The following is a 13,828-nucleotide window of genomic DNA, read 5'->3' as shown; positions in this document are numbered from 1 at the left end:
TGTGGCTACATCTATTTATATTCATATGGAGCTAATCTTTTTTGAGCGAGCGAGGGAGAGAGCATTCAAGTCTGGTGTCTCTCTCTCATTCTATTCTGGTCTTTGCACATCTGGATTGATAAAGCCTCTGGTTATCACAGGGTTAATTTTCTAGTGTACCTTTTATTCTAGTGTACAGGTTTCAATGTGAGACAAATTTGTTTCCATTGGATTCGGTACTTCTGATTCTATGAATTCATTGTCCGGGGAAGTACCATTATAATTTTGTACTAGTGGACATGGTTTCTGCCTGGTTTATCATAGCCTTAAGGCTAGCTAAGGGCACAGGCTTTTGCTGGCACGGGAGCAGTGAGATGACACTGACGTAGGCATTTTAGATTTGGAGCTAACGTTAGTGTTTCCTGTGACTTTTTTTTACGGCAAAATTCCTTCTCCTCCAAAGAAGAAGCCCATAGACATGTGATATCAATTGAACCTAACAAGCCTTTTAGAATTTAATGGCTTCCTTGGAGTTTTGTATGCCGAAGCATGAAAACTTTCCATGTAAGGAAAAAACGACCCGAAAAACCTTCCCTCCCTGTAATGGGCCAAATATTAGCTCAGATGCGGCATTTTCTGACATGCTCAGAATCACTTCGAAGTCATTAGGCGGGTGTTCTGACTGGCTTACATTGTGTGGTTTTAAGTCCCCAGTATGTCAGAAATGTTGTGACATCACGAGAAGGGGGTCGCCGCCGGTACGTTTCATACAAGCCAAGGTTTGAGGGAAGCCAAGAAATGTTACGAGGTGTGATAAGCCCATAGAATCCAACCTGCCCCCCCCCCCTCCAGCCTCAAGAACCCCCCCCAGACGCCCCCCTTCCCGGCGGTCCCTTCACGGTCAGAGGGAATGGAAGGACGTTCCCAATCTGGGAATTGTTAAGCAGAATTCAAAGTCGCCATAATGCGACATTCGAGAAATGCAGGGGCATTCGGCGCGCAGCCATGCATTATGGTTGCCGTTTTGCCGTAGCAGTGAGCTGGATGAACCGTTTGGGCACTCTGTCTTCACATGGAGCTTGGAGATTGCAGAGGTGCAGGACACCAGACAGAGAACCGTGTGAACGGTTTGTGAGATCCGTGGTTACGTCATTTTTTGGGTCATGCTGGCTCGCACAGTTCATGCACTGGGTTAGGGCGACCATTCATTTGGTTCTACGCTCCCCCTCCCGTTTCTGCCTTCTGCTCTTTTTCTCCTCTCACTCTCGTTCTCCCTCTATCTCTCTCCCTCATCTCAGCCTCTTCCTCACCCTCTATTGCTTTCTTTCTCCCTCGGCCTCTCTCTCACTGTGTCTGTCTCTCGTCCTCACTCTCTATCCCTCTGTCCTTAACTCACTCTCTCCATCTCACCTCCTCCTTTCTTTTTTTCCTGACACTCTTCCTTTCCCACACTCCGTCTCCATTTTTCCCTCTCATTGTCTGTGTCTTGTCTCCCCCCCTCCCTTTTCTGCAGCTTCGAGTGTCTACTGGAAGCTGCATTTTTCTGTTGTTACCTCATTGTGGTAGTAAATAATCCGTTATGGCTTCCAGATGACCCCCCCCCCCCCCCCCCTGCCTCTGTCCCTCTAGGGAGTGGAGGTCTGGGCTAGCTAGGTCAGTTACCTACTGTAACTAACTATCTAGCAGACGGCTAGCCAAAGCTGCTTGTTTGGAGATTCTCCATTACTTTGTGTCTCTCTTCCTCTGTCTCCGTCGCTGTCTCTCTGTCTGAATATGTGTCATCTACTAATCTTCTGTTGGAAATTGCGATGATCCATCAGGAATTTCAAATGAAATGTGCATTTAAGTTCTCTTTCCCTTACATAAACACACAGCACGTAGACACCCCACGTAGACAGAAACTGCATAGTCATCAGCTTCAAACACACACACACACACACGCACACACACACATACACTTACACATACACACACACACACACACACACACACACACACGGTAATACCCTTGGCTGAGGCCAGAATGTGAACGTCGAGCATGTGATTTGCGGCTAGCTAGCGTCTATTAAGTGAAGGCACTTGCGTGTAGTTAGCGCATTTCCCCGCTGATGGTTCCGGAACTCTGCTGGCCCTGTTTCGGCCCCGATGTGGGCCAGACCTGGCTTGGCCAAACCAGTCCGGCCCTGAGGATTAGCTGGTTCTGGCGTCATGCACGTTTTTCCAGTTAGTGTGTGTGTGTGTGTGTGTGTGTGTGTGTGTGTGCTCGCTCCACATATGTATATATATGGGTCATATGGAAGACTTTCTCTGTTTTGGGAAATCTGTTCCAATTGCGTCTGTATGTATGTGTGAGCGGTTCACACGTACGTACAAGCTCACAGTGAGCCTGTGTTCATGTATTTGCAAGGTGGGAGTGTGTGTGTGTTTTGATAAGCATGAGATTATGTAGGTATGTTGAAAGGAAGGGTTGTTCTTTACATGTTTATGTATAAGCATGACTTTTGGGTGTTGTATATAGGTGTGCATGTGTGTGAATAAGTCTTAGTGTAGTATTTAAGTTTTCTAAAAGGGTGTGTACCCTTTCACAGTATCTTTAAGTTATGTAGTCGAGTAGCTGTCTAACCATTTGTCCACTACGGTCTGTGTGTTTGAGTTGTGTGTGTCTGACTGTACGTCAGAGTTTGGTATGACTGACATGTCATCATGGCTTGGCAGCGGTTGTCATCACACGCACACACACACGCACACACACACACTTCTTCAGCACAGTTTCTCAGAAGCAGTGACACACCTTGCCATGGCAACCGTTGCCATGTTTGGTCCAAGCAAGTGTATTTTGATGGACCGTCAAGATAAGCGCTCCAACACAAGTTTTTTTTCTGTGTGTGGTACATAACAATGAATGTCGCAGGACATGAGCTGCATCTGATCCTCGTGAGTAGTGCACTCAAGGGAGCATGGGTTTATGTGTGAGCACTGCGTTTTGCATTAAGAAACTTTTTGGAAACATGCGTGAGCCATACGCTTCAGTGACCGTTATCGTACGTACGCTATAAAGGCTTCCAGTGTGATGCTTCGAATGAGGTGAATGGCCTCTGAGTGTAAGTCTTCTCAGGAAGACATTGCTGTCAATTGTTAACAAAAGGTAGAAGAGTTTACAATAACCGAGATCAATGAGAGGCCGAAAGTGAGCTTTGACATGAAAAACAAAGGTTTCGCAAGCACAGCGAATCAAATACTTTGTTGAGGTTGAAAACGGATTCGATTTGGCTGCTATAATGTCTTAAAACCAAACAAAAACAAAAGGCCGCTTATTCGTGTACTTTTAGAAAGAACATTTCCCGTAGTTTTGCCCTCTAGAAAAATACTTACCGGCCTTCTTGTTTGGTACTCTTGAGTGTTCTTTTGGCCCAAGTTGTCTCTTAACGGTGGCCAAGAGCTTCTGGCAGGAACAAAAGGAGACCTTTCTGAGAAAGGTTCAAAAAGCTAATATTCCCTACTTTTAAATTCACTACTCTGCAAGATAATATTAGCATAGCTTGCTGGCTAACGACAATGTAGCATTAGCATGTGCAAGCAGACAGATGTACTGTGACATTGCATTTGAAAGAAGTATGATGCATCTATTCTATATATTTAGGTCTGAGTTCGCAACGCTAAACGATTTACTATTTCGTCATAGCAGACACTTTTATCCAAAGCAAGTGACCAAAGAGCACATTTTGAATACAGTTGGTGGTTGATTAACAGCATTCTCAAAGATGCAGTGCGGTCTCTCCATGGCTCATCTCTATCCATGCTGTATATAAAACATAACCTAATAGTAATATCAGATGTGGCGACCCTTGTAAAGTTGATGTGGTGTTGATGGGGTTCTTTGCTGACTACAGGGAAAGGTTCCCCAGATTGACGTTTAGCTATTGGCCGCTGGTCCTCTCGTGAACGCTGATGGTGGGGGCAGTGGCAGCTTCAGACGATGTATAATTTGTGCTGTCTGTTGTTTTGTTACCTCTAGATTTCCCCCTACACATGTTTAGCATATTAACAACTTTTTTTATTCAATGGCACCATTGTTCTTTGGAAGCTTAAATGAGGCCAGGCTGCAGACCTGGTGTTTATGTCTGCCACTTTTCTTATTTATTGCATTTACATTTTATCTTTAATCGTTCAGGCCTGTTGGTGCTGTGAATCTTAAGCTATGGGAGCTGAAGAGGACCAAAAATAAGCACTACAGTGCATTGAGCGCATACCATAACGGATGTATATCTGTTTAAAGTTTGAGAGAGGCACAGCGCGTCTGTGTGTGTGTGTGTGTGTGTGTGTGTGTGACTGTGTGTGTGAGAGATCATTTAAGGTTTGCTCAGCCCAGCGTGTGTGGAGAGGGAGTGTTGAGTTCTGAGTGGCCTGTTTGTTTTATATCAGCAGGCATTTCCGTCTCTCCACGGCGGGAAAAGTATCTTTCCTACACAGCACCGGGAGATTCTGTGGAGTCATGGCAACCAGACAAGTTCTGGCGATGATTGGCTGATGAGGGATAGCAGAAATGGGCTATGGGTGCCAGCTATTGGCCGCCTGTCAATTTACCACCACCACCACATGAACGCACTCACGCGATCACACACATACACACGCGCACACCAACGCCATGCTGCGTGAATGTGCATAACAGATGTTAGGCAGAGAATACTCCTTTTGTTAATCAGAGGCCATGTAAAGCTGACACACTGTGTGTGCGCAGTGTATGTGTGTGTGAGTGTGCTTATGGGCCAGCTTGTCTGAAGGCTATTAATATAAGTCTAGACTAATCCCTTTTATGAAAGACCTTGTACTGTACAGCCGTCAGTGGTGCTGTGAAGGAATCACCTAATTTAAAGAGCAACATCGTACACCTGAACGCCTGCGTTCTTCACTACGTTCCTTCTTCTCAGTATCAGAACAATCGGGGTGTCAGTGTAGCGAACGGACCCTCACTGCCGGCCAATCGAGGTCACGCTAGGCATGCTGGGATCACGGAAACCAGGAAGTGGTTGAATTGCCCTCCCTCACAAATGAGGGAAATGCTGACTTTGGTGTTAGCTGTAGATGGGGATATGGGAGTGCCCTCAACCCCTCCTCTTCCACCTCACCCCTCTACTCCTTCCCTCCCTCCCTCCCAAGTCCTTCTCTCTGTATCGTATCCATGGTGATAACAATAATTAATCTGCATTCCCTGCATCCTGTGTAGCGAGACTGTTATAGATCAAAGTTTTGCTTACACTCTCGCTCTCTCATAAAAATTATATAAAAAGCCCTTTTGGCCCATTATGGCCACCAGAGGTAAAGCAGGGGGTTCTGGGTGGGTAAAAAAGGCAGGAAAACAGGCCCTGACCGCTTGTGGTTTCTTTTGTGAGCAATCCACCGAGAAAAACCCAAACCTTAAAATGAACAAGTCCTCAATCATCTCCCTACATTAATCTCTTGATAAGGAGAAGTTGTTTTTCAGGAAAGGCCAACATGGAAACACTAAACTAACATTTTAACGACCGCCTGAATAAATCTTGCGAGACTGCTAGAGGCCACTTATCACAAAGATATTGTGATTAATAAAAAAACTGTGGCTCAAACGATTGCTTTCGTTGCAATCCTTTACTCAAACATAAACGTTGTCCTTCTCTCCCCCATTGTACTTTTTAATCTAGCCTATATTTCTTTTGCAGTCTTTTTTGCAGAACTAATCTGGCTTGCGGTCGGATTGTCTTCTGGTTGCCACTTATGGGTTTCTCCTCTGGTCTGGATGAGAACTGCTAGCATCTCTAACCATCTCTCTCTCTCTCTCTCCATGCAGCGCGACCCTTCACCTCCAAGGTGAAGCAGATGAGGCTGCACAAGGAGGACTTCGAGATCCTCAAGGTGATTGGACGAGGAGCCTTCGGAGAGGTAATGCACTTCCTGTTACTGTGTTGTTTTTTATCTGAGGGTTTTTCAAGTCATTAAGCACTATGGTTCCAGTCTGCCAATGAAGGTCACCGGAAAGTTTGCCGAACAAATGTTTTGAAAGTTATTTTCAGGCAAGTAAAATATCTGAAATACCTAAAGATATGTGCCATGAAAGTCCTCACCTCCACTTCGAATGTTTATTTCTTCCTCTTTACATGTTACCGTATTAAATGGTGTTTGGCTTTCTCCTGCGGGAAGGTGCCCCACACTGAGAACAAAAACCTTCTGACAGGACCATTTAGCTCTATTGTTCGTTTGTTCTCTTCTTTTTTTTTCTGTCCGTCTTTCTTTCGGAACTCCCTAGTCACATGGTCTCGTGGAGTGATGTCATGGTTTGGGAATGCAGGAGCAACAGGTAGCAACAGAGGTGGTTGTCAGTCACCCAGCAGCGAGCACTGCGTCCCCATCTACACACTATTTTTGTGTAATGTATTGAGTGCATTATACTTATTTAGGTTGTTTTTCTCTTTTTCATGAATGGTAAGAGTTTGGTCCGTACCCTAGAAATAACAATTGACACTTGATTGTTAAGAGAATTAAATCAAAGCAGGTCCCCTATTGTTTCTGTAACGTTTCTTTTTTTTCTCAAATTCTGTAAAAGTCATTCTGCAGCCTATACCGTAAGTCGAAAAACTCTTGAAATATTCAGGTATGGTTACCCACAACCCCCACTACCCATAAACCCAAAGGTGGTGCTTATTTCTCCTCACCAGATTGACCTGGACTCAAAATTCTTTCATAATATTAGTCTCCAGAATCAGATGCATCTATAAAACCCCGGGTCTTATTATTATTGTGGTACTGCACCCAAAAGTGGCGCTATTTAAAAAAAATATATGAACTACCTTGTTTCTCCTTACTAGATTTACCTGGACTCAAAATTCTTTCATCATATTAATCTCTTAAATCAGATGCATCTTTTTCACCCTGGACTTCTGCTCTAAAAATGTTTACTTTTCCCACAATTTCATAGAAAAGCCAAATGGCCACAGTCTCAACCCATTTTGCCTATAAGACCATTTTGTTATTGTAAAACTACCATACTGCTATCACTAGGCGTATACCATTAACATTGCACATTTTCCGATCTGTACTCTTTTAAGAAGCCCTTAATTCTCTTGTGAAATGTGTGCTTGGAGTTTTCTTGATGTTTTGTGCTTGTCAATCGACATTTTCACCACGTGAATGAGGCTTCAGTTTAGAATGTCAGTGGCTCAACGGGAAAATGCTGTGTACTGGTGATCCTTAAGTTGAGAGTTCGAATCCTGATTCCCATTCATTAGTTTCCAAGAATCGGACTGCCAAGACACAGTATGGCTTTAAGGGGTACTTCTTCGTTAACCATTTTTCCTTCATAATGAACTCTGTCATATTAATATTTCTTCCGTTAGTGTTCTTGACTACAAATGTTTAATTTCCCCAGAATTTCAAAGATTTTTCAGGTATATGCTTTGAAGAAAGCCCTTAATTCACTTGAGAAATGTGTGCATGGAGTTTTCTGGATGTTGTGTGCTTATGAATAGACATTTTGACCATGTGAATGTGGCTGTAGTTCAGGTTTATAAGTGGAACATCTTTCCTTAAATATTTTGCTTGGACCCCGTTAATCACCGCTTGCGGTTATACTGTATTTATAATCATGTATGCCTCGATTTTGGAAGCATTAACCTATAGTTATTTTGTTGGAAGTAATGATTGAGCAATTGTTTAGTAATTTACTTGAAAAAGTACTTTAAAAATCAGGATTTTAAAGTACTACAGCTCTCTTGAGTCCTCTCAATATGGCATTGGCAACCAACCCTATAATATATAAGTCTGTTTCATACGTTCCAGCTGCATCCAGCGAGTACATCGTAAACGCGGAAAACTTGTGAAATCTAGAACAACGAAGTCAGCTTGATGTCCTTTCCGACAGCTGTTTGGGCAGTTGAGGCGGCCTTTTCTATTTCATAAGCTGTTGTATGTGTTCTTCAACCGCTTTACGTCTTGTAGAAAAGTCCTTTTCTGAGTGAATGTCATATTTACTGTAAAGCTGGTGGTGTCGTAGGAGTCAGCAGCCGCTGTGGGCTGAATGCTACTGTGGCATTTCTGTGGTAATGTCACCGTTACTTGATCCTGGAAGAGAAAATATAGAATTCAAGTGGTCCGCAGAACGTGTGTGTGTGTGTGTGTGTGTGTGTGTGTGTGTGTGTGTGTGTGTGTGTGTGTGTGTGTGTGTGTGTGTGTGTGTGTGTGTGTGTGTGTGTGTGTGTGTGCTATTATGGGATGTGGCGGAAAAACTGCACCTCACAGACTGTGTAGGTTTTATACACACAACGGCTGACGTGCAGATAGAATTACATGGCAACACACAAACACTGCTAGTGCACCAATGCACACTCACATACGTACAGAGTAATACAATGTGCATTAGATTAAAAACACACAGACAAACACTCACATTCAAAATACACACTCTCATTTAAAATACACACACACACTCAGTGAAAATACATATACTGTGCATAAATAAATACATACAATATTGTAAAATTAACAAACACATGCATATACTGCATGGGGGCCGAACCCACCCACCACCCACACCCCTTTGGCCAGGTGCCCAGGGACTCGGGCCCCTCCTCCCAGCCTGGCGCAGGTTTTACTGGAGCTCTGGGTTACATGAATTAACCTCGCCACAGGGCCTCCATGTTTTAACCCTCAGTGTGAAATACCTGCAACCCTCTGATGAGGTCTGGCCCTTCTCTCTCTCTCTCTCTCTCTCACTCTCACTCTCACTCTCACTCTCACTCTCACTCAGAGAGAGAGAGAGACGTATTTGTTGATGCAGATGAGGCCAAATAAAATGATTGAACAAAAACATACTGAATGAGTACCAGTACTGAGTGGCCGCTTGCAAAATAACCTGTCCTTTATACATAATTATTTATATTTCTTACAGATCCTCCCAAATCCATTCAGAGACGCCCTCACAAGGAGCACACACTGTGACTTCATTGTGTTTGTGTGCCAGTATTTACATGTAGTATAACCAACTCCCAGGGCTGCATTGTGGTAATACGAAACCCTGCTAGTCTGTGTTGTGACTGCTGCCCTATATTAATTAGGGAATTAGCATGGGTTAGCTCGGAGCATTCCCTGTTGTGCTGCCATTTGACTGTGAAAGGGTCAGCGCTGTTAGCATTTCAAGTTTAAATGTTAGCATCTCTGTTTCTACTGCATGATTTCTCTTGATGGAGTCCAGTGACCAGAATAGACCAAGAAGAAGTGAAGCAGAACAACGCTTAGCAGAGCTATTTTATCTGCCGCTCCTTGTGTCGCAACAGGGAGTCTTTTTTGAACCGCCGAGAGTCTGAGGGTAAGGGTTGGGGAACAATGGCTGGCATCCGTCCGCGAGTTCATTTGTGGGCAACGCGTACGTGCGTCGGTTCTCCAGAACCCGACGCTGCCGGGGTGTGCCCGGTGGTCCTGCCCAGCTGCAGAGATGGCCGGATTAGCCCAGACTCTTTCCAGTCGTGCATTATTCCCGCATGACGGGAAGAAATCCATTCATCCAATTTTAATGTGTATTAAAAAAAAAAAACAGCATCTGGCCTCGCTTGTGACAATAATCGGTTAAAGCGAGTCGGATCAAAGTTGTTGAGACAATTTATGAATTTGCGCCAAAAAAAAACCAGCTAGTTTATATACGTTTTGGGGACCGTGGTTGGGATTCCCAGAGAGGAGCAACGTCGACGGAGAGATGAGGTGGAGAACGAGTAGAGGAAAGATGGAGACGCACAAACAACAGGTCGCTGCCAAGAACAGTCTGCTCCGAATCCCCTCTCCTCCTCCTTTCTCCTCCTCCCCATTGCGGGGTCCATCTCTCCTCCTCCTTTCTCCTCCTCCCCATTGCGGGGTCCATCTCTCCTCCTCCTTTCTCCTCCTCCCCATTGCGGGGTCCATCTCTCCTCCGCAGAGGGAAGACGGGGGAAATCCAAACAGTGCAGGAATGTTATCGTTGTATTGCATTAGCAGCGTTTCCCGGCGCATTTAATAGATTGCAGACTCATGCAGCCTGCATGGACGCCTAGTGTCCACATGCGTGTGTGTGTGTATGTGTGTGTGTTTGTGTTTGTATATTGTATATTGTCTATTCATATTTTCAGTGTCAGGGTTGATTTTTTTTTTCACACTTTTGACCAAGTGAGATACAATGATGTGGTCTTCTTTTTGTTTATCTGTGTGCGAGTCCATATTTGTACCTTTTTGGTTTCTTCTTATTGACGTATATACAAAAAATATACCTTCAAGATTGTTTTTTTTGGAGAAACATGGAGAAAATGTAACGCAAACGGTATCATACCATCTATGTTGTCATCTTTGCACTCCTAGGAATACCTTTTAAAAGACATGGAGGACTACAGGGAGTCCAATATAACCTGCGTCTGTCAGAACAAGGAACAGCCTTGAATTCACGTGATGCAGTTAAAACACGCATGTTTCTAACTCTTCTCTCTCGCTCTCTCTCCTTGCCGGTCTAGGTTGCCGTGGTGAAGGTGAAGAATGCAGACAAAGTGTTTGCCATGAAGATCCTCAACAAGTGGGAAATGTTGAAAAGGGCTGAGGTGAGCGCCGTGCGGAACGCCGACCTAACCAGTAAACAGCACCAGTCGTGATCAAATGGGAAATGATCTGTGAAGCACAACAAGTCTGCCACTTCCTCCAACAAACTATTTTCCAGATTGGCAGTTTTCTATGGGCTGCTCACACTAGCCCGATAGAGTCTGTTGTGGGTATTGACAACGATGGAACGTTGAAATTCGTAGGCGGGTGTTCTCCTGTTAAAAAATGCTGGTTTACTTATCCTTCGACGAATGAGTCAAATCATTATGGTGCACCAGTCTTTATCAATGACGGAGGGAAGGGCTGACGTATATATTTTCATTCGAGATGTATACGTTTTAGATGTAGTATACGCCCATTGACAGTAAACAAGAAAAGCCTAACCCAATCCTATGAAATGAGCAGATCCCATCTGGTTCTGTGTTTCCCACGCAGGACATGGTTTGGCCCAAAAAGCTTGTGGTGTCTCCTGCCAAATGACCCGATTGTTTGTTTTCATTGAACATTCTTAGGAAAATGAAACCCCTCGTTGTTTCATGTGAGTTACTGAACACGCGGCAAATTGGCAACAAGTTAGATCTTGTTTGTCTGAGGGTCATCTAACCCGGCGTAAGAATGATTGATATTTATCTGTTGACGATCAAGAGAAAGGCCAACCGATCAATAACCCCGCCCCCTCCGATCAGCGGCTGGCTCCTACTGGCCGAGACAGATGTCACTACAGATGGATGCTTTTCCTATTGACCTCTATTGTCATTCGGAACACTTCCCCACAGTGGGCTTTGAGTCCTCTTTCATTGATCCTGATCATGCAGTACTCAGCTGAGTGTCCTTTTGTGTCATCGATACTGGTATTTTTAAATGAGTCAAACCATTATAGTCCATGTGGTCATATCATATTTTACATGATATGATATTCTTGAGCTTAAACTACTAGGGCTAGTATATTATTAGTTTACCAACATATTGCCAGCACTTACTGCAAGCTATCTTGGCATGTTTGCATATTGAAAACCCCACTGTACACATCAGAGATTCTGTATTTCCCTGGCTCTGCCCAATGCACGCACGCACACACGTGTTTGACATGTTTCCGATGTGTGTTTATCGTGAGTTTGACATGTCGGTCCCCTCCCCAGACGGCGTGTTTTCGGGAGGAGCGGGACGTGCTGGTGAACGGGAACAGCCAGTGGATCACCACCCTGCACTATGCCTTCCAGGATGACAACAACCTGGTGTGTAGAGAGAGAGAGAGAGAGAGAGAGAGAGAGAGAGAGAGATGCTGTGAACATGAGAGGCTACGGTGGCTGAGATGGCCCACAGTGTCCGCAGCCAAACACTTTGTGAGGAATGTCAACTGTCCATAAATGAGTCGTATCTAACGTCCACACACTTTCACGCATCTCTAGTCCTCTCTGCCCCACTCAACCCCCGCAGCCCACCAAATACCGACCAGTCCGCCAGAGCACACATAACACACTGTAGAGAAACAATATATCATCGAACTGGAAAAGGGTTCTCTACCTCAAAGAACCCTGGCGAGAACCCCTTGTTGCAAATACCTTCCAATACAGAATACGGGGACATTTCCATTGAATTTCCTCCCCAAAATAAACTCCTTTCTTCCAAAATGTACTCGATCATCCTTAAGGGCAAAGAAAGGACACACACAGCAACCTTGTTGGCCCGAGAGCCACGCCTGCTCCACTTTGATTGGCTGCTGCCGTCCGTCATTGAGGACAGTCCCCTCCCCCTCCTCTATATGAACCCATGGTCATGGGGGAGGGAGGGAGGGAGGGAGGGGGGCAGTGGGGGGGGGGGGGGATTCCGGGGGTTCCTGTCATTCCATTTCTAACATTCTAGAACAACAAATGGCCGCCTTGCGCTGGCCTCCCCTTCGGGCTTTAGAAAAACATGCTGCCACTAGACCTCGCACACGGCTATTTATAGGAGCCATTGCAACGCTCACAGAAAGGGGGAGAGGTTTTATTTCGTGCTTACATTGTGGGGAGTCCTACAGTCCATTCCTTGGGTAATGCACACTGCGATCAGGGGGAATGAAAGGGGTTGGGAGAGTGAGCGTGGGGATGAAAGCTAGGCGGGATGACGGTGATGTTCCGGCCCCCCCGTCTCTCTTGGGGTGCGTGTTCCTCTCCCTTGTGTCTCTATCCCTTATTATCATTGTAAAGGGACGCCCACGCTGCCAACCTGTAGTGGCATCATGTCAAGAATACAGTGGATATCACTGGCAGATTCATGGGCACTGTCCTTTTTAAACGAAGGAACTATCTGCGTGTCCCCGTGTCGGTCTCTAGTACCTGGTGATGGACTACTACGTGGGCGGGGACCTGCTGACCCTGCTCAGTAAGTTTGAGGACCGGCTGCCGGAGGAAATGGCCCGCTTCTACCTGGCGGAGATGGTGCTGGCCATCGACTCTGTGCACCAGCTGCACTACGTCCACAGGTGAGTGTGTGTGTGTGTGTGGCTACAATATAGCCATTGGTGAGACAGTTCATGTCTGTTTTGTTTGTTGACGTGTGTGTGTGTGTGTGTGTGTGTGTGTGCGTGCGTGTGTGTGTTGGTATGACGAAAGATCTAAAGGGATGTAGAGTACGGTGTGTTATGAAAGAGTTGTATTGTAGGGGAAGTGGGTTATCTTCACCATACAACTATAACTCTCTTATTTACGGCTGCGGCCTGTCATTGCTCTCGCCCTTCCAAACAAATCGTACACAGACATAAAGTATGTACCCCAACATATAGCCCCCCTCAACGCCCCTGCAGTCATTGTCTCTGCGCTCCACAACCGCTCCCTCCACCGCCCCTCAAATGGGACCGGCTATAAGGTTCCTCGACTTGCACTGTGAGAGAGCAGGGGAGAACTATACACGGATATAGAGAGACATGTATATTTCTAGAGCAGAGAGAGCATGGGAAACAGCCAGAGAGACGGGGATGCTGAGCCACTAATTGTATGGTGGTGTCTGGGGGGGTGTGGGGGGGGGTTAGTGGCAGTAGCGCGGGGGGGGGAGGTCTGGATGGATGGGGGGTGTGTGATGTTTCTCTTTGAGGACCTCTTTGGGGACTGTAATGACCGGGTATTGACAGGGGTGTGGTTGGGGGTGTGGTCTCCATCCATCCCCCTCTCGCACGCTGACCCACCCACAGTCACACATACTCAGTCACAACCCACACACACTAGGGATGGGCCAAATGATTCTTTTCCGGGACCTAGTTCTTTCAGTTCAGTTCACTATAACGATTTGT

General features: G+C 45.5%; 1 protein-coding gene across 10 annotated transcripts in view; it reads left to right on the top strand.

The window, feature by feature from the left end:
* cdc42bpab (CDC42 binding protein kinase alpha (DMPK-like) b) overlaps nt 1–13,828 on the top strand; it is a 74,810-nt gene that overhangs the window by 18,495 nt on the left and 42,487 nt on the right. For all 10 annotated transcript variants that reach the window (XM_060041717.1, XM_060041722.1, XM_060041719.1 and 7 more), the window contains exons 2-5: nt 5,804–5,895; nt 10,479–10,562; nt 11,700–11,795; nt 12,876–13,024. In XM_060041717.1, the coding sequence (XP_059897700.1) occupies nt 5,804–5,895; nt 10,479–10,562; nt 11,700–11,795; nt 12,876–13,024 (421 nt within the window). The remainder of the gene's footprint in view (nt 1–5,803; nt 5,896–10,478; nt 10,563–11,699; nt 11,796–12,875; nt 13,025–13,828) is intronic.

Source organism: Gadus macrocephalus, chromosome 21 (genome assembly GCF_031168955.1).
Source record: "Gadus macrocephalus chromosome 21, ASM3116895v1".
NCBI lineage: Eukaryota > Metazoa > Chordata > Actinopteri > Gadiformes > Gadidae > Gadus > Gadus macrocephalus.
This window is presented reverse-complemented; position numbering and strand designations above follow the sequence as displayed.